This window comes from Oxyura jamaicensis, chromosome 1 (assembly GCF_011077185.1).
Source record: "Oxyura jamaicensis isolate SHBP4307 breed ruddy duck chromosome 1, BPBGC_Ojam_1.0, whole genome shotgun sequence".
Classification (NCBI taxonomy): Eukaryota; Metazoa; Chordata; class Aves; order Anseriformes; family Anatidae; genus Oxyura; species Oxyura jamaicensis.
In genome coordinates this window covers 64,095,524-64,123,180 of record NC_048893.1, presented here as the reverse complement: position 1 = coordinate 64,123,180, position 27,657 = coordinate 64,095,524, and the positions used below count along the sequence as shown (strand labels likewise).

The window sequence follows — 27,657 nt, the reverse complement described above, 5'->3', positions numbered from 1 at the left end:
AAACACTTATCAGGTGCCCTTGTGAAATACCCACAATTGCTGGCACTTCAGCTAATCTTTTCCTAGTTACCAGATGATTATTTTCCACATCAGTGGACAATGATAAAACAAGATGACACTGTACTTTCTGCCTCTTTAGATGAGGTTTTGACAGATAATAAATCATTTTACAACACTGACTTTTATTTCCTTGCATTTATGCATGGAAAGCAAAATGCAACCAGGTTGTATGACACAACTCAAATCACCAACTGGTTTAGGAGGAACTAAACTGATAAAGGTTTCTCTTTCACCTGTGCCTCTTACAGCTTTTGCTAAGATGATCTTAAATCCCAAGTAAGCACCCTGTGTTTTTTCTAACTACTTTTTGTCAATAGGAGAAAATCCTCTAAAATATCAAGCTGTACATGCCTGTTAAGAAGTGGTTGCCCATGTCCTTCCATGTGTATGTGAAATACACAAGGAAAAATTCTGTAGGTGAAACTAGAATAAATCAGGGTAAACTGAATTACTGTCAACAGACAACTTCAAGTGTTTCAAGTGTGTTCTTGTTAAACAAGACATAAAAATTAACTCAGCACACTGCCTTTTTGCTTGTAGAGTAAGAAGACATGAGTTTAAAAGGCAACAATGATCAAGACTGAATTTAAAATAGATATCTTGTAAATATACTCCCTCTCATTTTCTGCCCTGAATCTCCCATGTTAATTCCCTAACTGTGCAATTCTCCATTAAATTTCATCATAGAAAACAGACTAAGAATTTTTTAGGCCACCCTGAAATTTTACCCTGTAACCAGGTCTCTGAAAATCCTGTTATGTGCTTTCTGCCTCAGACATTATCCCACAATTCCATGCTATTTTTCAGGCTGAAAGTAATAAGCCATTTCCTTGTCAGTACACTAAGCACAAGATTCAAAACCCACGGAGCAAGCTGACATATGAAATTACTGAATGTGAAATTTGAACAACTTGGTGTTCTTTTATCTTGGTATCCTGATTAGATCTGTAGACAAAACTCCCCTTGGCCAACAGCTTCAAACCACAATATTTTCCAAAGGGTTGCATAGGATTTAGTGAGAACTTTCACTAAAGTCAATGGGACTTATTTAGTACATAGCCTCACTGAAATCAGTAGAGTCTTCTTATAGTTTAAAAGTTGACTTTGTGAAAGGAAGTCAACAGGAATTGGATAGATAAATCCTAAAAAGCCCAAACTTTTAGAGAAAGGTGTTCATACATTCATACTTTTATCCCTGTTATGTATTAGAGTCAAACTACTATTGGGGCTCTTGGGCACAGCACACAGCTGGGAGCTGCTGTCACTCGTACCCAAAAACCCTAAAAAAAACCTGAAAAAACAAAAAACAAAACAAAAAAAAAACACCTAAAACCCTGTTTGAGCTGAAATTATTAAGGCTGCTATTTCTAGGGTTTCTCTTCTTTCTTTTTTTTTTTTTTTTTTTTTTTTTTTTTTTCCTGTTTCATCCACCAGCTCTCCTGTTCTCTGTATTTCTGGCCCAAAGTTCAGAAGCACAAAGTCTTTCTGTGAAACACACAGATTCTCCAAATGTTCTAACGGTCCATAAGCTCCTTTTTTTTTTCTTTTTTTCTAAAGGTTTTCCTTTGCAGCTGAAAACTTCCTCCCTGTTTCAAAATCATTTTCACTGAGGGAAGACTCTCAGAAGTCTGAGATTAAATACTGCCTAGTCATGACAACATAATGCTGTTCACAAGAAATAGTGATTGTAGGTGTAAGACAAAATCTGTGGTCCACCTAAAAATTAGGCCGCAGCTGACTCCTTAGAGGCAGTGAACTCAGATGTTAACAAATATTTCCAAAGGTCACCAAGACATTGCAATAACTGCTCTGAAAATGAAAACTGATATTATTTCTTTTTAACAGACTACTTTTTACATATTTCAGAACCTGTCTGTATTTCTGTACTTTTTTTTTTTTTCCTTCCATTGTACATTTTCTATTTCCACTTTAGCTGAGGCATAAATCTGAATGTGCAGTCAAGCCTCCCTCCCCTATACCTTTCATTATTTAATATACTCTCTCAAGTATTGCTATATGTTTTGATAGGCAACATACCGCCTTGCACTGTTTTTACTGCTGTGTTCCATGAAAACCTGATTATCTACAGCCATCAGTCCCATTGAAATAGAGCCCTGGAGTATGATTAGACTTTGAATTTTTGTAGGGTAAGCTACTTGCAAATCAGCCCTTAAATGTGCAGTGCCACCTTGGATATGACTTAACTAGAAGAATGAGTTGTCTTGAATCACAGAATGGCTTGTTATCAGACCCGAGGCCAGGCAGTGAGCTCTGTTACTACTAGAGGCTCTCTTGATGTTAATGTGGACATGCTCACATTGCAGGCAGCAGCACCAAATAGGACTGAAGCACAGGAAAACAAAGGGAGTGCAAAATCTGAGCAGTCAGAAACATCAAATTATTTCTCCCTGCCCATTCACAGCTTTTTACTGACCCTGATGCAGTCAATGGGAATTTTGCCAACTAACTTCAATAGGAGGAAAATCTGGGTTGGATTGAGGTTTCCCATTTCTGCCCACAACAACACAGATGCATTCCAGACCACTCTTAGGAAGAATAAAATAGGGCAAATTCCCAGTTACTGTGACAACAGAAGGGGTGATTCTCTTCACTATCATGTAATTTTGAAATTCAGTATCTGCTTTGTGCCATGACATGTGTTTCTCTCCTCTGTCAAATTAATGTTTTCTTCCCTTGCAGAAGGCCCATCAGGGAAAGAGCATAGAAGAAAACCACCAACACAAACAACCCCTAGATGCCTTTTGACATTTCCCACCTCATATCTTCCAAAATGGAAAAATCATGTTTTCAAACAACAAGGAAAAACTGCCTTAAACATGCACTTCCCAAAACACAGAGGATTAATTCAGACTGAACTGTGAATGCTCCTCAATGAATGCCAGAGGTGACTGGTATTAAACTGCCTCAGAAGAACGCTAAGACTGCTGCTAAGGAGAGCATCAGCTAAAGGCTGCACAGATTGTCCAAACCTGGCTACATTTATCTTCCTTTCTCATCCTTTCTTCCACCAGGACTCTTGCTGCTGTAGTACTTGGGCTTGTTGACCATTCCATTAAGGGCTGTAAACACCCAAAGAGACTTGGGGCAAGGTTTGACCACTTCAGGAAAGCAGTGGAATATACAATATACAACTGATGATGCCCAAAAGACTGGCACAGGCAGTCAAACCAAAGGGGATGCAAGTACAATTCTTTTCCCTTCTGCCTCATGTTCTCTATCTTACAGGAGGCAGTTGCCATGCTGACAGGCAGACAGTCGTCTTTACAGAGAAAGAAAACAGTGAAACCTGCCTCTGCAGCCAAGGGCAGAGAAGAGACTGGAAACATATGTTCTCTGTGTCTGGGATGATTCAGTTTAGGTAGCCTACCTGGGCCAGAGCCCAGATGGTGTAAACTGCTGAATCTCAGAGTTGCAGGTTTACATTAGCTGAGACTCTAGTTTAATAAGTATATATTAAAATGCTGAACTCTTACAATATTATTTATTAAAAACAAACAAACAAACAAAACAAACAAACAAACAAACAAAACCTGCATACAGCTTCCAAGGGGAAATTGAGGAAGTGAAAACTAACATGACTTCTTTAAAGTAATGGTGTAATTCACTGGCTGGAACCCAGATCTGCTGAGCATCAGTGTGATATAACTGAAGTAAACGTTTCAAGTATGTTGAACTAAAAAACCACCACTTCAGGAGTACCAAACTGCCCTATGTACTTCAGTGAAATGTTATTTGAAATGTTCAGGGCTGATACCTTAAAAGTCAACGCTGTTAATTAATTCATCACTGAACAAAGTGTGTTGAAAAGGGGCAGAAGCACCCTCCTGTGGACCTCAGGACATTGTACCAGAAAGAGAAGGCAGTGAGCTTTGAAGAGAACTCGAGAGAGAACTACACTGAAGCTGTATGTGAGGCATCTAAGCTCCTTCAGCAAGAGCTAAACACAAGAAGACAAGGAAGACATTGGAGCTTCAGCAATGCAAAAGCGAGAAGGTTAGCATGGTTAGTAGGTGTGATTCGGATGGGCTGAGGGCAATCAAGCCAGATAGATTCCTGAGGTCATTTACAGCCATGTCTGAAATGCTGTGCCATCTGTCCCTTATAGTTGGAGCATGTTCTGTAGATGGTAGTTGGAAGAGAATTAATACCAATCCTGCAGTCTAACCCCTACTGGTGATTGACGGCTGGCATGAATGCCAGAACATTCAACACAGTAGAAAACACACACACACAAATAAACACAATACCTTATCACTTATGGCACTTTTCTATGGTGTTATCATAAACAGAAGCCATTAAGGAAAAGACCTCTATTTCTATTTGATTTGTTACACAGTGCTCCTTCACCATATTTGCTAGCAGATCCATCAACCCCCAAGAGCAGCAAAGCTTGAATGCAATTAAGCTTCAGGAGAGCAGACTGGCCTTTTCAGTGCTGCTCTCCACCAGTGTATCCCAGGTAGATACTGGTCTCCAGCATCAGGGTGGGCTGAGATGGTTCTGCGTTAGGTATGTTTGTATACAATAGGACATGTAAGATGTGAAACCACAAAGGTAGATTTGGTAAATATACAGTGAGTTTCTTCCTCTGTGGTATACATGACAGATAAGCATGTCAACAAATGAAGTGAGCATGACATCTTAGGAGAGGATGTCTGTAAACTATTTTGCTTTGTCAAGAAATACAACAGAGCTTAAACAATATGGTACCCATAATTTGGCAAAAGTAAATACAACAGCCTACTAGGGAAGAAAAACCAATGTGGTTTATAAAATACAAAAGGCCAGAATGCAAACTCCTCAACTCTGATGGGTGGGGGCGTAGATCCAGGTATATTTGTTGGCTGGGGGGCTGGTCCTGGGGGTGGGAAAGGGGGTGTTGCTCTTTACCATCTGTGTCTAGAGGCTATTTGCTTCCCCATCAGAGGAAGGAAGCACAAAGATCCTTTACTTCCATAGTTAAAAAAGCCTTTGGCAGGAAGGAGGTCAAGGTACAGCACTGGAGAGTATGGAACAATATAGAATAGTTCAGTTGGAAGGGGCCTACAGAGATTATCAAGTCCACCTGCCTGACCACTTCAGGGCTAACCAGAAATTACAGCATATTATTGAGGGCATTATCCAAATGCCTCTTGAACATTGAGGGGCTTGGGGCATCAACCACCCCTGCAGGAAGCCTGTCACAGCATTTGACCCCGCTCCTGGTGAAGCCACTTTCCCAGCAGCGAGGTCGTCTCCTGGCCTCTCTTCTCCAGACAGGACAGCCTAGCGTCCTCACAGGACATGCCTTCCAGCCCTTCACCACCTTTGGTGCTCTCCTCTGGACCATTTCAAGGACTTTAACATCCTTTTACATTGTAGAGCCCAAAGCCACACACCAGATTATTGCTATCAACAGCCTGTTCTAAAAGGAAAACCAAAACCAAACCAAAAACAAACAAACAAACAAACAAACAATTCCTTTTAGAGGAATAGGCAAATAAACTTCAGAGAGTGACCTGTTTGCTTGATCTCTGTTATTCTCTTGTTCAGAGACTTTTGTTAGCATGACTTTTGTCCCTTGTATGTGGCCAACATCAGTCCACAACCTTTCTTCACATCCTGAGCAATTCCCCTCAACAGAGGTGTGATTCTGCTGTATGCCACTAGGCACTGCAGACATCTGTTCCTAAGCCTGGTCTGTCATGTAACAAAAACTGATTAAGCGTCCCACAACGTCAGAGAGATAGATATGTTGTGTGGTTGGGACTGGTTAACAACCACTGTCCTTAGACCTGGCTCTTGGAACGAACAGCACTGAAGACTCTGCATTCATAAACAGTTTGGAGAAGAAATGGGTAGAAAGTTAGTTTGCCATTAATAGCCAACTGGGAGAAGCTCTTGAGAACTTGTCAGATGCAATGTTACTGATTTTATAAACTCTGTCTTACAAAATTCACTTTATTAATCTTAAGAAGAAGCACTGTAAGCTAAAGATGTGTTATCTTTCAGTTCTTAGTATCACCAGTCAGAAACAGGGCTTGTTAGCTCAAATTTGGACTGATCCCACCCCATTGCAATGAACACAATGAATCTACATCTGAACTATTCCAAAACGCTTTCACCAAAGCAGCATTATTTTCATATTTAGATGTAGAGCTTAGGGATATGGTTTAGTGGGGACTGTTAGTGTTAGGTTAGAGGTTGGACTCGATGATCTTGAGGTCTCTTCCAACCTAGAAATTCTGTGATTCTGTGATTCTATGTTAATTAAAAAGGAAAAAGTTCAAATTATCAAGTAGCTATGGCAAGTTCTCATCATACTATCTCACCAGTGTGGCTACACTTTTCTTTAAAAGGCATGTGTCTAGGAGGAACTTCCTGCTGAAGTCAAGGGAAAGCCACCTGGTGACTTCAGTGGAGTGGTATGACAGTTGGCCTCCCCGCTCAGATGTCATATAAGGATACCAGAGTCCATTACAGTGGTGTTTTTTTCATAATAGGAAATTCTGTCTATAAAGAAAGGAAATGGGATCACCAGACATGATCTTCCATTTATTGTATGCCACACAGCAGCAAATTTTGTCTATTAATAATAAATTAATTTCTGAGTGATTGCTGAGGTTAAATTGTGAAAGTAAGCTATAAGCACTTCATGAAACCAACATAAAAAGAAAAGTAACCTGATCTGGGGAGGTCTGAGCAAGTCCCCCCAGTGACTCCCTCAAATCTAAATACGTAGGTATCAGGGGTATGACTTGATATTCATGACCCCACAAGTGTTTTTCTTTTCTTTTCTTTTCTTTTCTTTTCTTTTCTTTTCTTTTCTTTTCTTTTCTTTTCTTTTCTTTTCTTTTCTTTTCTTTTCTTTCTTTCTTTCTTTCTTTCTTTCTTTCTTTCTTTCTTTCTTTCTTTCCTTTTTTTTCTGAAACAACTTAAATGTTCTGGCAGCTACATGGAGTAGTGCTTACTTCCCCAAAATGCCATGAGCATCTGATAGAAATCTTACTTTTTTTTCTGCAGGCATAACTTTCCAGTGTCCGGTCTTCCTGTTGCTGGAATATATGGTTCTGATCAGGTCACCCCATGGATTTTGCTTATTTGGTAGGAAGGGTGATCTCTAGGGAAATGCTTCATGTCTTCTCTTCCAAAATCAAACTGGGATAATGCACATTTCAGCAATGAAAGTTGAGTAGTGTTTGTGTCCATTAACTACATAACTGTCTAAAGGTTCCAACTCTGACATTTTCCAAATACATGACCTGTAATGATAACTACTAGGTGTTTTTGAAGTGATACAGAGCCTGTACTGGTAAAAGATGAGGTGGAGTGAGATGATTCAATGAAGGTAATGAAACACAGGGAATCTTTTCTTTCTTCAAACCCATCATTCTTCTGGATATATAATAAGAAGAGAGAGTGAATTCTCACTTTGCATAAATATCTTCTCAACTCCAGAACAGAAGAAAAAGAGGTACTTCTCTTACAAGAAACGTCTGAAAGCTTAATTCCAGCCTGGCAAAAGCAAATGTAATTCTGCTGATTTCAATGGAGTTACAGATGGCACACTTAATGTACAACAGGGTTGACTTGGCCCTTCTCCCATACTGTAGCATTGCTTTGCCTAGAAACCTTTGCTTTCAAAGTAATTAACCATGTGTCAATAGCCTGTAACACTGAACTACAATTAAATAAATGAATAGGAGACAGATGTATATTTTAAAACTTATCCCAGTAGCGAACTTCTAACAGCAAGTATTGATCTTTTTTTTTTCTGTTTAATATCAGGTTCTAATGTCACTATTACAGAAAAGAAACTGAGGATCTGCAGAATAATATCCATTATTTTACACATATTTCTCCCTCCCACAGCTTCCAAAAAGCATTAAACCTGGATCATGTATATAGTGAGAGTCTCAGAAAGAACCTGTTCTGCCCTATAGGCAATCCCAGCACTAGTGAAGGTGGGCACAGGCTCCCTTGCTAAAAGCAGAGAAAGGCAGACAGAAGAAAATTGCTTACTGTTTCGAGGCTTCTCCTCATCCATGCCTTCATCTTCATTTTCTGGGTCAATGTCTTCAGCCTGAGTTATCCAGTCTAAGTATCCCTTCAAATCCTCCTCCAGCTGTTGCTTTTCCCGTAACTTCTGGAAATCACCACGAGCCTTAGCCTTCTCTCTTTCTTTGGAAAACTCCCTAGCAAGAGGGAGGGAGGAATGGGGCGTGGGTGGAGGGAGAGGAAGAGATTGAAAAACAATGGGTTAGACTGATTTCCACCAGAAAGTCTCCATATCCTCTGTAGTACACCCAGCTTTCTCTGTTCTGTCAGGACAGACACATGAAAGGAGTATCCTTGCACTTGTAAAACAGCTGGAGTGTCCACATTTTTACCAGTGCTTAGGAGAACATAATTACCTTTTTAATCCTTTCATTCTCAACATTTGATTGATAATTAAAATAAAACTCATATATAATGTTTATGTACAATACCACACACTTTCTAACATTCTTTACCACTTGATATTCTCCAAAAGCTATCCATAAATATCTATAGTGGTTAATTCAAGACAATGATGAACTGTTTGACAATAATCTGACATCTGGAGAGTGAGATGGTGGCTCTAAGTTTTAGCCAGGTCTCAATCTGTCTTTAAGATTGTAGGTATAATCACAACTAAGTTATACTAATTGTAAGTGTAAGCAATGATACTCACAATTCTGTACACAGATAATTATGGGCAATTTCACCCATAGTACTGAACAGTATATTTGAAAATTTAGACCTCAGTGTTTTATTGCAGGCTTTCAGTATTCAGGCCTGTTATCTGACATGAAACTTATTTTTCAAATCTCCAGTTGGGTAGACAAACATGAGCAATAATAAATTCTGCCAGAAAGTGAAACAGGGTGGGTGTTTGATTGTGTGGTGAAAAACCACTATTGGGAATACAGGCTTAAAAGGCATAGGAAAATACAGGCATAGGAAAAATAATTTAATGTTGCTTAGTTATGATCCAGGGTATCTGCTTTGCCTTCTTTTTGACTGTGATGCTGTTTCTTCCTATCTGTCAGACATCTATCCTGCACTATTTTTTTTCTAGAAATGCCAATCTACCTCCATTTAACAACTCTCCTGTGGTTCTAAATCAAGTTTTAATGCTTGTATTTTTAAAAGTAAGCTTAATGATTGTGAAAAACACTGGACTAAGAGTACTTAAGCCTTATATCTGTTGAAGCAGATCACTACACAAAGTGCACACAGCAGATAACATGGCACACTGTGTCTAGATACGAGAGGAAAAGTCGTTCTCTCAAATGCAACATCCATTAGCCTCGCTGATGATTGTCAGCAATGAGTGGAATTAAAACAAACAAACCAAAAAAAATCACCTAATATTAGTCCTTGTTTTGCTCCTCCAAAAACAAATGGGAGGCCTTCCACTGACTTTGGTGGGATAATATCAGGAGTATGAAAATCATAATCAAAATATCAATGAGTGCCACATGAAGTGCTCTCGAGCAACTGAGGCAGAGATGAGTTTCCAACACTGAACTACTTCTGTCTGGTCAAAACCTGCTGAAAGATTTCCATTGATTTCAGTCTTCTGATCAGGCTTTTAATATTACGACCTGTGCATGACACCAGCACAGCAGCAGAATGAAAGTAGGAAGATATCTTCATTTCAAGCCAAACTATGTGACAAAGGATGCATGTGCAATCCTCACCCCGTCACATTCCTGAGGTTTCAGGCTGTCCCATGGGACAGTGACAATGAAGGTGCAAATAATGAATCACTGGTTTTCAGGCCTGAAGTTAGATCACAGTCAACCCTGGGACCAAATAGCCACAAGGCAGAGAAAGAGCTACTGCAAATATGGCAAGAATGACACCACCAGCAACAATAAAAACTGTACAAAAGATTTTAAAAAAACAATCAATTCCAATTGCTTTTGTTTATAGCTTCAATAACATCTTTCCTCTGGGTTTTACATAGCACCTTATCCAAATTAATGAATGAACTCCAGAAAAATCACTGAATGAAGCTATGCACTATTAAGGCTGTTTGAAAAATCAAATCCTAGTATTTCAATAGTTGGCTTGTAAATTGGTATTTTAGAATCTTCAACAAATAGGTCCATTTTTAAAAGGGAAGGTTCTCAACTCCAAGTGAGAACTATGTATTTGCATTGCTATAACTTGCAAGGGTCAGTTTTTGAAACCAAAGTGTGGAAAACAAAATGATCCAGCTAACAGAAAATGGAATTTCTACTGTGCACTGAACTGGATCATTTATATTAGATGCATCTAAGCTGCATGTCTGCTTGGGTCTTGTCAGCCCCATATAATGTCCCTCTCAAATGTGACTCAGGCTGGAAGAAGAGCTGACTAAACTGAAACGAGCTTTTAGCAGCATGTCATTTTGCTGACTGTCTGCAGAGAAGTTAACTTGTTACCTGGCTTTTTCATGGCACAGCTGAAAATACGGTGATCCCCCAGTCTAAATGATATGCATTCCCCTGTCTCTTTGTGCAGTGTATGGGTTTCCAAATCTTGGATGACTCTCCAAAGAAGACAATTTATTTAAATTATCTTAATTTCTATGCTCTACAAGCATTAAAATATTGAGAACAGGTGGCTCAGGAAATTGCTAATACAATTCCAACCACTTCCCATGTGGAATGCCAGCCTGTATGCAGGCAAATGTAGTTCACAGTCAAGAGTTACTATTCATGTCATTTACTATCCCATGTGAAATGAGTTGGTGACCTCAGTCCAGTTCCTACTGCAGGCAGGTGTGCACATTACCTCTGCCACCATCACAGTTGGCAGTAAATGTTCATTGTTTGCAGTTTCAGCAGGGAGGCCAAGGACCAAATAAGCTTTCTGATAGAAGTGCCATTTTGAGTCTGGAGGTGGCCTTCTCAAAAAAAAAATTGCAATATCATGTGAGGATAAGGTCAACAGAGGCTTGCAGAACTACCAAGCAATCTGTCTCTTTTCAGTGAACAAGACAACATCTGTTCATGAGTTGGCGAATCTCATTGTTTTTACCCTAACTCAGTTTGCTTCACTTTCCTTCACTTCCCCAGGAAACTGTAAGACATCTGCCAAAGGAAATATGAATCCTGGTGGTGAAATATATATAATTCATGTCTATATCTGACCTCAGTAAGAATTCTTACATTCTCAGGAGTGTTGGAAAATGAGGAAAATGGCAGAATTATAGCAGTTCAAAGCTCTTGCTTAGTGCAGCATGAGGCTTCAAACCTCATCCACCCTGACACGTACAGCAAAGAATGGAAAGGATTGGAACAGGGGGCAGAAGGCTAAAGAAGAGCCCTGAAATATCAGGAAAACTACTTCTGCTGTCCTCAGGAGGAGCTACAACCACAGACAGCTTCCTATTCACTCTGATCTCTTCCTTGGCAGTAACAGCATCAGAAGCAGCCAACTGGGTTTCCAGGATCCTCTCTTATCAGAAGAAATGGCTGTTCTCTGGCCCTCCATTTGCCCTAGGAAATTGCTTGTTTGGCCTATATTCTGGAATTTGGATCACTATTTGGCAAAAAAAAAAATCTGAATCTATATGCTTCAACATACAGGTCTCAAAGTTAAACACACACTGCCATTTTTCCCCTCACTAATTAACTGAAACAGGTAACAGATCTGAACATCCTGGTCTCAGAAGACCTCTAACAGTGGCTTCACTATGTACAGCAGTGACGTGGACTCCTTTTGCCTAGACTTGAGAAGGTCCACTGTGTGATCTGCTGACTAGGTTTTTGCTTTGGAATACATTGATTTTATAGTGTGCTCAGTCAAAAAAGGAAAAGGATTATAGCTCTACACACTAATACTCTGTCATACTATTTAGCTTAACATGTGACTAGAAAATTCACCAGAAGAACCGTGAATGGGTGAAATACCTGAGGAAAAACAAATTACAAATGAGATCTTTAGGCAAAGCCGAACTCAGCATTTGCTTTTGCAGGTGCAATCAAAGTGTCTTTGTGAGTAGAATTAATTACACTTACGTATTCAGAAATGATTAAAAAAACTAAGCTAATCTGCCGTTGACGAAGTCTACATACACAACATGCTTGTTGACGTTCCTGAAATAAATGGGGAGAAATCAGAGATGCCCAGAATGGATCTACAAAGATGCCCAGGAATATTGCTTTGTGTACTACATAGAACAGACAGGTGGATCATCTACACAAAACAGACTAATAGCAAGTTTATATATATAAAAAAAAAAAAAAAAAAAAAGCTGAATCTGCGAAGCGAAGACACTTTGCAACTCAGCAGAATTTAGAATTGCTTTAGAAAGTTAATTGTTTAAGAACTGCTTATTTAGCCCAAAGAAAATTTAGAACATTTCTGCCATCATTTCTATTATTTTTTTTTTTTTTTTCATGGAAGCAAATTCTTGTTTCTTTTTACTTTTCTCCAGTTGGGATAAAAACTGCAGAAACAGTGCAGCTGTCATAATAGTGTGAACTCACCCAGAAATAGTGACTCACAGCTTAAGCAAGGTGAACTTCATCTTTGATTTCAGTTCTCCCTACAGACGGTTTCCATCTCTTACCACTAGCTGTGGTGCTCTAGCTGCAGTATCTCAGGAGACAGAGTATCTAGGCCTCGAAACACTTTCTTAGGTTAAAAAACAAGAGAGGAAATGCAAATTTCCGCTATGTACTGACACAAATCCAAGTGTCAGTAAATTGAATCAGCAATGCTTCAACAATATACTCTCCTCAAGGCTGGGCTCGCAGGCACTCTTTTGTCAAATCAGGTATTATAGAATCTTCAACCACCGTCTTACACGGTCCTTGAGTGCATTTCTGATACAACAGACTGCTTACCCACTGTGAGCTGGTCATCCTCCTCCTCTACTGCTGACATCCTTACCTGCTGATCTGAGCATCCGCATGGAGAAATGAGGAGCTTACATTTTAAAATTGTACCCACTCTCCAGAAATCCGAACACAGACTATTGCCTGACACTTCATTACTGGGGATTTTCTCCCTCTCTATTTAATGCTTGGAAACTCTTCTCTTTGCAGCAGCTTTCTTAGCTGCAGGTCTCCTTTAATGAAGTAATGAAGACAATAGCAACACCTTCTGTAGATCTGCTATTATCTTTCTCTTCGCAGGATGATCAACGGAGGATCTTCTTCTCTAGTCCTATTACTGCCTTTTCCTATGTTGTTGGCACAAACACTGAGGACACAATTTCTGTGAAGCATCAAGGCTTCCCTCCAGCTCAGAGATGATATTCCCCCTCTTACGATCAAAAGACAGTAGATTTAAGAGTTGCCCACTCAGGCAACAAGTACAGACTCTGACCAAATTCATTTAGAGCTCATTGAGAGAGGCACGATGTTAGAAACAAAGAAAAAGAGGATGTATAAAAGCCCTCACAGCATATTTATCCATCTACATGGAATGGCTATAGGCACGCAGTCGTGCCCAAATACGGAATTAGAAGCCTAATTCTAGGAGATCTGTAAAAAATAATAATTGTGTGAGGAATGTTGGCTGGCTTGATTCCTCTAATTATCTGGCTCCCCAGGGACAGTAAGTTTTTAACTACAGGGAACAATATCAATTGTTTTTAATCAAATCTACCAAAATGATGCTTCGCTGTGAGGGTTATACACAGAACTGAAATACAGCTAGATGTCTGGATGACTTTGGGATGTTTCTAAACACTAGAAGAAATTATCCTGCTTCTCTGTTCATCCTTAGGAAAGGTCAGAGAGAAGTGATCTTTCCTCCCTGCGTAATTTTAGGCTTGTAATCCGCACAACAGAGAAGATGTGCTTATTGAAGAAGAAACGTGTCCAAGACTCTCTCCAGGGAAAATAGTCTCCCATTAGGCTGTGCTTTGGAGATATTAAGCAATGTGAAAATTTCTCATGTGAGAAGACATAATTTGGCAGGAATCTCATCCCGCAACTGTGAAGGGATTTGTCTCATGCTTTCATTCCTCCTTCAGTCCCAATGACTCTTCTAGAGATTTTACTGTAATCCCCTTCAGTGGTGTATGGTATGCTTCACCCACAGGCAGTTCAACAGTGGAACATAGTATTGTCCTCTTCCCACAGAGAACAGGTAGAGGTTTTAGGTAGAGGAATGTTACAGGCATAGTTGTCCTTTTTTTTTTTTTCTTCTTTTTTTTTTTTTCTTTTTTTTTTCTTTTTTTTCTTTTTTTCTTCCTTTGATTTAATCAAAAGAATCTTTCAATGCCATTAGGAATGCCGTGTTTTGCTATTTGCACAGCAATAGCCCAGGTCTTCAATAAAGATTCCTGAGATCAACCCACCATTGCCCGTTGTTTTGGTAACAACAGAGTAGGAATAGAAATACAACTTTAAAAAAATAAACAATAATAAAACATTTTCCTGGTACTGCTTACCCGCTAAGTACACCGAGAACCAAGTTAAGTACAAAAAATGACCCTATGATGATTAGTGTAACAAAATAGATCCAGGGCCAGTCCCTTCCTATGGCATCATTGACCTGGAAGAGTGGAATGATAATTAGTGAGACAAGCTCAGTTTCTGAGCATTGCAAGGCTCCAGCCAAAGAGATCCCAAGTCACCAGCAATAAAATTTTCAATAATCATTTTTCTGGAAATTTATGGAAGGTTGACATTAGCAATTTTGGATGTACTAACGTTAAGTTTGTTTGTCAGCACACCTCTTCTGTTACCTGCATTGTTATTTGCCAAGTTTGAATATTAGGCCAAGATTTTTGAGAGCTGATGTGAAAGCTTCCTTGGATTCAGGTTTTTAATCCCTCCAAAAGAATCCTGGTGACAGGGAAGAACCCTTATTATGGAGTCTTGCCCTGTAGCATTGGAAAAAGGACACCAAAACTGTCAGCTTACCCGCTCAACACACCAAGAACCAGATTTAGAACGAAAAAGGATCCAAAGATGACCAGACTGACAAAATACACCCATGGTAACTCATAGCCCATAGCGTCCTGCATCTGGAAAGACGAAGGAAAGTTAGAAGACAGAGAGGGAAAGCAGAAATGATTAGGCAAAGGAACAGATGGAAAGGTTTGTAAACAGAGCCTGTGGTTGGTTTACACATAATCATAACAAGTGTTTTTGTATGTTCTTTCTGGTGTGACCTCTGCTTTGATTGCTTTTTTCCTCTAGCTGTTTCTTTACAGGCAGTGATTAATACAGAGTGAGAATACAACTATGTGCTGTACTGACACTTCTTTGAATGCTCAAAGTTGCAGCCTATCACTTTCTGGAGTTTACCCACAGCACCACAAGGGTCCATCCAATGACTTCTAAATTCTGTTCTAATCTCTGCGCATATGCTTTCTCCTTGTGAAAAAGTTGCTAGGTTTTGCTAAGCGTTGCCTCAGTGTGTTGTCAGATTATATTTATTTCCTATTTGCAGCACAGGTACGCACAGTTTAGAGAAAAGTGTGTGGTAACTGTGGACATACCTTTCCCTGGCAATGCTCTATTAATCTTTAGTTTTCCACAGTCAGGGCAGTACCTGTATGCTTTTGAGAAAAGTCCTTTCAGGACTTAAAGGTTGGACTAGACAATCTGAAGGTTGGACTAGATGATCTTAGAGGTCTTTTCCAACCTGAATGATTGTGTGACTGTGTCCTGATCTGGTCAAGTGTTTTCTAAAGCTTTCTCACAAACTTCCTTTCTCTCCTTGAAGGATGAATCTCTCTTTCAAAATGTGACTCCTACACAAGTGAATACTCAAAGAATTTGAGACTGTAAACTGAATGGCATGAACATAGATCTGTCTTTAACACTACTACAAACATCTGCAAATGAAGTCGGCAGACTATTATTTTAGCACCGTAACCTGTATTATGTGTACAGCAACACTAGCACATATTTTACATATTCTAAAAGCATGTAGCATATAAACACCATTTTATCTTGAAGTGTCCTCTGTAGTTCAAAATTTTGGAAAGTTGCTGGATACCTCAATATCTCATTTTCATGATGGTATCAAAATACCAAAACCCCTTCTTCATTACTTTTCATAAACACTTATCTCCTGAGCCAGACACAGCATCATTAAAGAAACAGATGGTGGTTAACACATTCAGGAGCACTAAAATGATTTATGAACTTAAACTGCAGACTTGAAAGCACCTAAAAGGCATAAAGCAACTTAGGTTCCTTTGTTTTCCACACTTGTAAAATTTTATCATATGTTGTTCTCTCCTTCTAGGAAAATGCTCTCTCCTTTGCAACCTAAGCATTTGTTGTGACCACAGAAGAGATATTCTTCCATACATGGGCACTGAGACACACTTTAGGGGAGGCGATCTGACTCAAGATTCATAACAACTCAGGAAAGGAATTTCAGACCTTCAGCAAGACGAGGCAGGAGAGTAACACTAATATAATCAGTTCTTTGTGGATGGAAGTACATCATCCATTTTACTTTCAAAGTACAGTCACTAAAGTCCATGTCTGGCAACAGTCCAGAGTCAATGGGCCAATACAGGATTCTATCTCCAGGCTCTTTCATCTGCAACTTAACTGAAGGAGACTCATTAAAAAGGAAGTTCAAAATCTACCACTGTGAAAACAGTTCATCAGCAGATCCCTCAGAGGACTGATGGATTTTGTAGTCAGAACAGAGTACCTGAAGCACCTCTCTTCAGAAATCCAGGAGTTTCTCTAACACTCCCTAAGTATATTACCCAGTTTCCCTTTGAATACTATTGTAGAATTGCTCAGTTATTATGGGAATATCACTAATTATTCTTTATGTTTGCAAGACACATTGCATCCCACATGACATGACCATCCCACAGACACCTCTGCTGTGAAACTCAGCAATGCATTAAAGAAAACAAAACACTGTGATACAAGATGGAAGCAAATATTCACCCACAGTCACAGCAGATAAATCAGGCAGAAAAGCATAACTACCTAAGCCGGAATTAGAAATTGGATTTAACATCCTCTCTCTTCTACAAAGAATGTAACTATCTATATAAAAAATTCCACACAAACAATGATTAAGAATGACTGAGAAACTGCCATAAGAATTTATGCAGGCACAATGATGACTTGACTTCCTTTTAATTATGATGGATGGTGATAAAAAGTGTCAGCTATGTGGCACTTATCTATTGGCAGTATTTTTCTTCATCTGGGAAAGTCAGCTGGAAAAGTAGAACCTTTAGAAGTCATGGTATGAGTGAATCTTAAATAACAAATGCCAATATTTCTGGTAGAGAACTTTGTACTGCTCTGGCATGAAGAAATTTCCAGATGACAAGAAGCTTCCTCTGTGGTCTGGTAAGGTATATAACTAGAATACAGTGTACTCTGGCTAGTCCCAGTGCCTGCACAATTGCGTAATGATTATATGAGCTAGTATCAGCACAACTTGGTCCTGAAAAATAGACATGCTTCCTGGTATAGCAGAGCATTTGGGACTTCTCAGACTGAACATTTGTGAGGTCCATTTTTCACCTCCTTTTTACTGCTCAGCCATATATGTAATGGGTAAGCTGAGAAGCAGAGACAGTGGTATCTTCTCAAGAGCGGAGAAACCATAAGTACTTGGCAGATAGCTGAGTATTTACTCTCTCTCTTTCTTGCTGGACTCCATATGTAGGATACTGTCACATCTTGTTTTCTTTAGCAGAAGGTGAGATCATTCCAAATATTGTGAAACTGACCCACAGGTGCTAGGAATGTATGTTATATGTTGATGTAACATTAGGTATTTGGTAAACTATGTAAAAACACAAACAAAAAGCTTTGGTATGGTGACAGCACACTGTGAGTTTACTATTTGAAAAATATTTTCAAGAGAAATGCAGAGATGTAGGCTGCTTGGCAGAGGTTTAGGGAAAAAAGAAATAACACTTACTCAAAACAGTAACAGTAACATATCAACATTTAAGAAACGTTAAATTATTGGCTAAGATTTTATCCTTCCAAATATCTGGAAATGCTTCCTCTAAAATGGAAGTATCCTAGAAGTCCAGGATAGACTACCCACAACTGAACAATGCTCCCATACTGTTATTAAAAACCTTGCATCTGTCTTTTATTGAAAATGCTTCCTGGAAATGTCATTATTCTGCAGATAAGGAGCTATTAATCACACTTGCATGCATACACGTGTCCTGTTGACTGCAGCTGGAGGCTTTCTCTGCAAACATAACTTAGGTGGTACAGATGATTTTTCCTAATTATGCTACTGAAATAGAGAAGCTGCACAGGGTCATGACAATCAGGAGATTTACCATTTACACATTACTGAGTGTAGAAAATCAGGTCTATAGAATATTTTTTGTAGTGTTGCCTACAGGGAACACAAAAGGGATCTCTTATAAGTTACATCACTAGGATAGACAGTACAACTGCTGATAGCCAGTTTAGCTCCCTGGTTGCTGAGTGCACTTTTCCTCTGTTTATTTCTCCCTGGGGTGTTTATTATTAACTATATGAATCTCAACAGAAAAGGAAGATCATTTACAGGTCTGAACAAAGACTATCAGCCAGTGTAGATTTCAATGACAATATTCCAGTCAATATGGCAGTCAAGGTGATCCAACTTGGTGTCAATTTAAGTATGTGTGGGACAATTGCTGGGTCAGCTGGAAGCATAGCATTGGTATAGATCTACAGATGGTCATTTATAGATATAATTCTGCTTTCTGAGTCAAACTGCCTGACCTTTTATATCTCACTTCTCCACGCTTACATCTCACTACTGTTAACAGTGAGAAAGTTGGTACAATTCTAAATGCTGCTGATGTGTCTCCTCCTAGGGGCACCTCAGAGATTAGGGTTTTAGATTCCTTCTCTTGATTTGCTACATACCTTCTCTAGCACTGTGGGACATAATTTTGGCTCACTATGCTTTAGCCTTCCAATCTACAAAGTGAGATACTGCCTTGCCTCCCTGGGTACTGTACAACAAAATGTCACCATCTCATCTCAGTATTCAGGTGCAGACTCAGGATCACTGAAGCCGAATTAGGCTGAACCTCTGTCCCCTCTAGGAAGAAGTTTGCTCAAGAGACTCCTTAGTGACCAAATGGCCTCTGGTGAATCCAGCTTAGCCTCTCATACAGCAATGCTCTAACTTTGCTCTGGGCTCACGTGGATGGGACTGGGACTAGGACCAAATTACTGCACTTTGTAGATGCCTGCTCATACTGTGGTTTACCTACTCACTTGGGCTGAAAGGAACAGAATGGGATTTTTCTTTGAAGGGCTGCTAAGTCTTCCCTCTAACATCAACATGGTTTTGGTTAATTTCTCTGTTTTGCGGTGACAGTAGGGACCATTACGGTCAGTAACACTCTGTGCCACTTCTCAGGCTTAATGAATGGAGTTACTGCCTGGTTATCCTAGACGCCTACAATAAGAGGACAGAGATTTGCATTCCCCGGCAGACAAGACTGTGTCCTGTTTTCTGACAAGTTATGTAATCAGAATTAAGGAGATCTTTAGAGCATTATCTTTTGAGCAGGGCTACATAATTAGAGCCCTGCTTGTTATGCTTGGAAATACTGTGATTAAAGAAACACACCTGGCATTCTCTTCAAGCATTTCTGGATCTGTGCCATTCTTTTGCCTTGAGTCCAGTCAATAAATAATTGTAAGAAGCAATGCTTGTTCCTATAGGAGGAACTATAGCAGCTTTAAGTACTGTGAACCAAGTTGAGATAGACATACACAATTTATTCTTTTGTCAGAGCTTGAGAAGTAGCCTGTCATATGTTGGATACCTACTACACACATGGTGGATAACCATTGCCATATGACCTGGTCTTTGTTTTGGTGTGTTTTGCTAAACTATCTTTCTGACAAAACCCATGAGTCCCATTGCATTGGTTGCAACACATATCCCTTGCTATAAACAAACTTGGAGTCAATTTTTCCTCTCTGGACAAAGCAAATAATTTCACTAGAAACAATTTCACCAAACACAAACAACTTCACTACACACAAACCAAAGGAATTGGATTCTGAAAATTTTTTTTTCCTTGCAAGTCAAAGAAATTGCTCAACATCAAGATGAAGAGAGGACATTTCAGCCTATCTGAGGAAGTCTGATGAACATTGTGTATTGTGGGAGACCTCTTCTTTTCTAAGCATCCTTAATTGCTATGACCTTAGCATTGCAACCTTCAGTTGAAGGCTTTTTTTTCTCAATGACACAGATAATAGCCTAGCAATAGCACCAGGATGTTTAATTCTGTTGCTTGTTAACCACAATTACAACCAGCAGTTTCAGTATGGGCCAAGGCATGAAAAGTTGATTTAGTTGATTTATCTCTATAAATACACTTTTATGCCTATATCTTGTGGTTCTTCAGAACTAGGTGAAGACATATTATTGGAGCTACACGAGACATGGGTGCTCTGGTTGTTTAGAGATTTTTTTTTTATTATTATTTTTTATTATATATATATATATATATTTTTTCCCAGGGACAATAGCCTGGCACATTTTTCAAGTCTCTCATTCATTACACTAGCATCATAGTTCAAAGATAATGTTAGACACATATTTTCTATTAATATAATGGTTCAGCATCACCAAGCACACAGTGGACATCTTTCATCCAGATAATAGGAGGGGAAGACACAATTCACTAAATTCTGCTGACTTTGCAATTCACATACCCACACCCTGACACTTTGTGCCAAATGTCTTTCATAAACAACTGACAAGCTCAGGTTACAGCAGTTTAATCCATCATAGCAGGGCAGCTGTCACTGGAAAGCAGCAAGCCACTCATACTAAATGGACAGTTGAAGAAAAAATCTGAAGTCTATCTTGTTCAGTGCAAAATACTGGAGAGCAATGGCTTAGCAAGTTAGCTGGGACACCAGGGTTAGCCTTCTATTTCATGAATAAATTGCTAATTGATTTTTAATGACTATAGAATGTTATGATAGCCTTTTTTTTATATACAAGTGAAGTGCTTCAAGTATTCTATAATGAAGTGTATAACCTTTCACAGAGTGATATTAACCAAGAAGAGCAGAGTACTCAATAAAATTAAAGGGCAATAAATTTGGAAATTTTGAGTAGAAATGCTATTTTTTTGCAGGCCAAATCCAATCTGAGGAATTCACTGCCTCAGGATATTATCTAGACATACGCAATGGTTATGGCCAATAGCAAGATTTCTAGCTGAAACTAAATCTTGCTTGTAATCATACAGGGAAATAAAATTGGAGAATATGTGTAGAAGGAGTCAGCAGAAAGAAGAGGAGGCACAGGCAACAATTAATTGTCTCTGAACATAGTTTCCTGCTTGAAGCCTTCATTTTTAAAACCCTCTGTTTTGAGGAAAGTACTTAAGCACCTTCAGAATTTTAAGGATGTGTAGAAGTTGTTTCCTCAGCTTAGATCATAGATCAAATGGTACCCTACTAACAGGTGATACATAAAGGACCATGTATATACATACTAACACGAGACCTAGTTATTTATCACTGATCAATTACAAAATGAAAAACTTTGTATTAAAACGTTTTTTCCCCTTTTCCACTCCCTCTTTCCTTCTCTTCCCATAAATATTTAGGTAAACGCAATTTATTCTCATATGTTTATGGAACTACAACTTTAAACTCTGCTCAAACAGCATTAGAAACTTTTTTATTGGATAATGCATTTCCTTGCACTGTGAGGGAAAAATGTTTCCTCCAAACTTCTTTAGTCAGAATCAAGCACAAAAGCAATTAAAACAAACCAGAGATGGAACCTCACCCTTCACAGCTACAGCTGTGTTGAGCATCTTCAAGAAAAATCTACATTATAGGTAGTCAGTAAACCCTAGGTCTCAGGCAAAGGTTATGTGGCCCATAAAGCAAAGTACTCTTACTCTTTTATTTCTTCTTCCATTATGCTTTCATACTGCTTCAGAATAAAGGTTTACTTTTTTTTAAAACAACAACAACAACAACAACAACAAACAAACAAACAACAACGAAAAACTTGACATTGACTGACTAAAATGCTTTACATTCATCCAGTCAGTGAACTAAAATGGTCTGATAAAATTGATGCAACCCTTCAGAAGTAATTAAGGCAGGGTGATTTGCTAGAAAGTGTCCAGATAAATCAATACAGTGAAGAAGCAAAACTTTGAAAGATTCTTTTTGATACCTTTCCTCATTCTAGAGATATCATATCTGCAGAAATATCTGCGGAAAAAAATACTCATCCCAAATGAGCAAATGGGTATTGCTAGCAGCTCCTAATAACATCCAACTAACAACTGTAAGTGGTGATAACATGATTTTTGAGGCTGTTCAGCAAACAAAAAAGAAACAATTTGTTCAGTAAATCCTTCTCTTCTGGTTAACTTTTCAACTGCAAAGCTGATTCAAGGAAAACCTTGGCTCTGACATCATTGTTCTCCTTACTTTAAGAGCTCTTGCTAGTAGGCAGAGAACTCTGAGGACTTGTGATGTGAAAGATCTGATTCATTCCTTTCTCTCAATGTCCCCTTAGAGATCTAAGGCATCTGACAACTGTCTTTAGTGGTTATGCTCTTCTGAGCATGTTCTTCTAGTTAATTGGTCTTTGACTATTCAGACTGTGATGCAAACAAACCAAACTCTGCATTTGCAGGAACTTAGCATTGCTGGTTAGATCTGGTAACAAATCCTGCACAGTGTATTCTTCTTTGACCTCTAAACAGTCATAGAATCACAGAACAGCTTGGATTGGAAGGGAGCTTGAAGATCACATAGTTCCAAACCCCCTGCCATGGGCAGGGATGCTACCCACTAGGTCAGGTTGCCCAGTCCTGTGTATATTAAACTTCTTCTTCCATGTAATGTGCTAAATATATTACTTATGCATTTTGCAACTTATTATAAATCACACTCATCTAGCATTACTTTTAACAAGGAAATTACTCATTGTTATTCACAATTCCTAACTTTTTCACAAAACTATTAATGCTAAAAAGAAACCCAAGTAAGATTTGAATGAGGGATTATAAAGAAAGACAGTACGAAAATTGGCTTTCTATATATGTGAAGTTCCATAAGCACTTCTAACTTGTGGGACAAACTGTGGGATTGATTATATAGCACTGAAATCTTACAGATTCTGATTCTGCTGATGTGCTTGGAACCTGAGTATTGTAAGGCTCATACACAGCCTTATTATTGACATTTTAAATAATGACAATTTATAATAATGACATTTTAAAAGCACATTTTTTTTTGCCTGAGAAATCCCTGGTTGGTCTCTACTTACACCTCAAGTAAGTCTATATACAGTTTGTGTCTGTCTGACTTCACCATTCACAGAAGGAGCAAGAAAAGGTGCATATTTATTACCCATCATATGTCTTTGAAGATGGATTTAGACTTACTGCATTATTACCCTAAGGATGAAGATTCCACCTCACAGATCCTTCAATATTTGAAATCTAATTAGTTGTCTTCTCTTGGTTGGTTTTTAATCCAGTACTCATGTATGTGCATAATTTACAGCATATGAGTAATTCCATTAAAGCCAATGGTCAATATTATTGTTACCAGCAGAACTGAACTGATATGCATAAGTGCTTTGCTTGAATGGGATGAGGCACAGGACTGGGAGAAATATATGATAAAGAGCTCATTTTCTGAAATTCCTAGGGAAAAAAAAGGTCCATAAAATTAGAAGTTTTGTGTACACAATGACTAAGAAATTACAAAATCATTGGTTCAAGCAAAAAGATTTAAGCATTTCAGTCTAGACATTCTATCATGAGAAGTATTATCATTTATCTTGTCAACTTGGAATACTTTAAACCTTCCTGAATCTTAAAGACAGGTGATAACGAGTGGGAACTGAAGGTCTCAGAGCTGACTCAAGGTAAAGGAGAGAGAAGGGGGTGAAAAAATTACAACCTCCCCAAATAAACAAAAATATATATTAAAAAGGAAGGAAAAAAAAAGGAACTAGACTTACTTTTATGGGCTTGGAAACAATAGAATAAAATTTCTTATGAATAGCATAAAATATAAGCAAAGGAATCCAGATGCCTTTGCTCTTATTCTGGGTAGAATTTCTTTATAAGCATTGACATTCTAATGGTCTTAAAAGGACTGTAAGCCACAGGTGCTCCTTACAACCCTTCTGAAATACTCTGTATTTTGTTGCTGACACTAACAGATGGATGCAAAGAAGAGACTGGAGTGTTCACCCCAGGCTCAGTCTGATGGAATTCAAAGGAAGGAGCAGAACTTTATCAGTTGCTCGTGTTAAAAATTATTTGTTTTGACAATCACATTTGTCTTATTTTGAAGTTCTTAACGGGAAGGCAAGTTTTAGGCTCAGCTGTCATCTCCAAGCACTTATAATCCTCTTCTTATTGTCTAACCTCAATTATGGAATTTTACAGATTTTGTATGTGCAAATAGACAGCTAGAATCCTTTTTCAGAGTGTCTTCAGGACACAAGCAAGACAGAGCTGGGTGAAGACAAGTGCATATGGATCATAAAACAGAGAAAAAAAAATGCTCTGGACAGGTTTTTCTAGTATATGGTCACTGTAGATAAAAGCAAATAATGTAGGCCATAGTCGTCATACATGGGCAGTGGGAAGAATAATACGTAGTGTTCCAAGATTCCTACACGCACCTTGGTTCCCCAATTGTTCTGTGTGTTGTGTAGTGACAGAAAGAGCAAACTGAAATTCCGCCCTGAGCCAGAAATATTAGCAATTTGTTCAGAAGTCACCACAGGAGCTAAATGGAGACATTTACTGAGAAAGGACTGCCTTGATAAAGACAACAGAAACATCAAGGGAAACAATGCAAGATGAGTACAGAAGAGAAGGGGAAGCAAGCAGACATATGAAAAAATGGAGTCTGCAGAGGTTGCCTCTTCAATCCTGTTAACAAAGACTATGTTGAATCTGGTCTAGATGTCCTCACTGAAGGACACCTTCTCTGATCCAGAAGAACATTAATTCAGGGTTCATTTTAGAAAAAAAAAACACGTTGGGTTTAGCTATAATTCACTGCTATACTGCCCAATTTTCTTGATAAGACATTGAAGTATCCAGAACTGACCAAGCTTCCCACACTGCTCTATGAAGACAATTGAAAACAGTGCCAGGCTCAATTTCAGAGTCGCAAGAGCACACGCTCCAGAAAAAAGTACACCATGACTGGCTTGAAATTACTGGTCAGTGTAAAAGCAGGAATCCTGCAGAAGGGCCCTACCAGGCTATGGCAATCTGTGCAAGAACAAGGCTAGAGTAGAGATCCTGAAGCACGACCTTCTAACTGTCAGCTGCTTGATGGCAGACAAATTGAAAACATGTAGAATAGCTACTTGAACTTCTCTGCAAGTACACAATCACAGTGGAATGGCATTTTGTCTTTATATGAACGCCCTCCAATGAAGAAAACATAAAAGATATGAAGCAAATGGTATTTTATTTTTGTTGCACATAGTATGCAGGAAGTGTATTCCTACCGATAGAATATGCCAAGCTTATTTCTTTATAGAAGCACTGAGTTATATTTTCATCACTCATTAAATATGGCCCCACATTTCCATGAATATGCCCCTGTCTGCAGCTGGGAAAGGCTGTATAAAGACTGAGACATAAAAAAAGCAACCATTTTCAATCATCTAGCCCCAGATTACTGATACCATAATGCTGACAGTGAATCCTTCCACTGCATTTTTTACCCTCCGCTGTATAGCCACTGGACTCCACGATATCATTTCATTCTTTGGTAACTTTCTATATTCATATTTCATCTGTTTTTGCTCTGGGTGCACATTGTTTTTTGCAGTCAGCTGTTCTTTAACAGGCTGAGCTATTATGGGAAATATGAGGTCTCTGTCTGAGAGTGGGAAGAGAATTAAAATTTGCATTCAAATACCAGCAGGTCAAAATGTCTGTGGTACACAATGATTGAGCTGAACTTTTTCCACTGCAAGCTATTTGTTTTGAAAATGCTCACTGATCCCATATTTCTATGGTATGGTAGTTTGTGCTTGCAGAAGAGGTAGGGGGAATATTGACATGGGTCTGTTTACTACTGTCTTAATTAAATCCATAATTTTAAGTGGCCTTCACACAAGTCTACTGTCCTTCCTTCTACTGCTAAAGGTTGCTGGCATTTGACTTCACACTTATCGTTTCAAAACAGATAAATAGAAAGTTAGGCTCTCCCTTGATTCAAAGAAAACAACAGTGTTACTTAGTTTTGATTTCACCAAGTTGCAAGATCTATTAGTACCAGTAATGTCCCAAAGGGGCACAGGGTACCATGGCAAGTCAACTACCTGAAGAGTGGATTTTGCTGGCATAACCTAAGCATATTGAATTGTTAGTGCAAGTATCACTGGGAAATTCCTGTAGTCAATTATACTAAGGGTGGGAAAACAAAAATAATAGTGAAATAATACTACCTGTGCTTTTAATTATTATTATTATTATTATTATTATTTAAAATGGAGGGCACTATGTACCTCTGCAGAGTGTTTGGCAATACAGGGATTCTGAACTCCTACTACAAACATTATTTACACAGCTAGAATTTCTTATATCAAACGCAATTTAATTCAGAGCTCCAATAAGCCTCCTGCTTTGCCACTTTACCCTCTTTAGGTTTAATATGTAAAAGAGGTAAAAAAAAGGCAAAATAAAAACCAAACGACCAAACGACCAAAACCAGAAAACCACAAAAACAAACAAATCTTTTTTTCAATATATTTCAATTCAGTTTAGAACAGAACACTTGTCCATGCACTTTAGAATCAATCAGACCATGTCTTCCACTGAGACTTAAGGAAGAACTATTGGTATCATAATTGATTACTCATGGTTGCTTCTGTTCCTAGTTAGCTAGGAAAGAATAATTATAACTGTTTCCTTCCTTAAAGTTCATTTTTGGAAAAGTAGTATAGAGAAGTGACTCATGTGTGGTCACTGCCAGTCCAGATACCCTGACATTCCAGAAACAAAGTAAGCTAGAGGGGAATCAGTTTCCGAAAAGCAGGCCTGAGAAGGATTTTGCTATCAAGGAGGCCATCCATGTTTGTGGCCTGGGCAGTTCATGTCAGTTCCCCCTCCAGTTTCAGCTACATGAACTGTTTCCAATAAAACCTAAAGCACTGCATAGAAAACACAAGCAGATTCATGGTGTTCTGTATCACAACTGTCTTTGCAGCCCTCAGTTTCTGTGCTTGGATGTGTAGACCTCTTTTGCCAAAGTGTTAATTCTAGACTAACTTCACTGAAGGCAGAGAACTGAAACTGTGCCAGTGGAAGATCAAACTCATCCTTCAGTGTACAGAGCACAGTGACATCCTTGAGGGCAACACTGGAGAGAGATGAATGAAAAGCATTTAAAATGAGTCAGCCATGGGCTGATACTAGTGCTTCTAGAAAAAATAGGAGGTTGAACAAAGTGACCCACTGATTTCAGAGTACTCACCCCTTCTGAATTACTGTTCTAGCAGCGATAGCAGCCTAACAATAATTCTTTGGAACCCAACTTCCAAAAACCCCAATGCAAACTTCCAAAACAGAAATGCAAATGGACAACTACCTGCAAATCCCTCTATATAGCAATG

At 38.7% G+C, this 27,657-nt stretch overlaps 1 protein-coding gene across 37 annotated transcripts in view; it reads right to left on the bottom strand.

Annotated features, from left to right (window-relative positions):
* The window catches only part of CACNA1C (calcium voltage-gated channel subunit alpha1 C), a 436,365-nt gene that overhangs the window by 134,200 nt on the left and 274,508 nt on the right, over window positions 1-27,657 (bottom strand). For 20 of the 37 annotated variants that reach the window (XM_035346227.1, XM_035345985.1, XM_035346220.1 and 17 more), the window contains exons 8-9: window positions 14,958-15,061; window positions 8,083-8,255 (exon numbers count right to left, since the gene is read on the bottom strand). In XM_035346227.1, the coding sequence (XP_035202118.1) occupies window positions 8,083-8,255; window positions 14,958-15,061 (277 nt within the window). Of the gene's footprint in view, window positions 1-8,082; window positions 8,256-14,482; window positions 14,587-14,957; window positions 15,062-27,657 lie in introns of all 37 variants that reach the window. The other 17 variants (XM_035345991.1, XM_035346240.1, XM_035346007.1 and 14 more) reach the window with 2 other exon arrangements.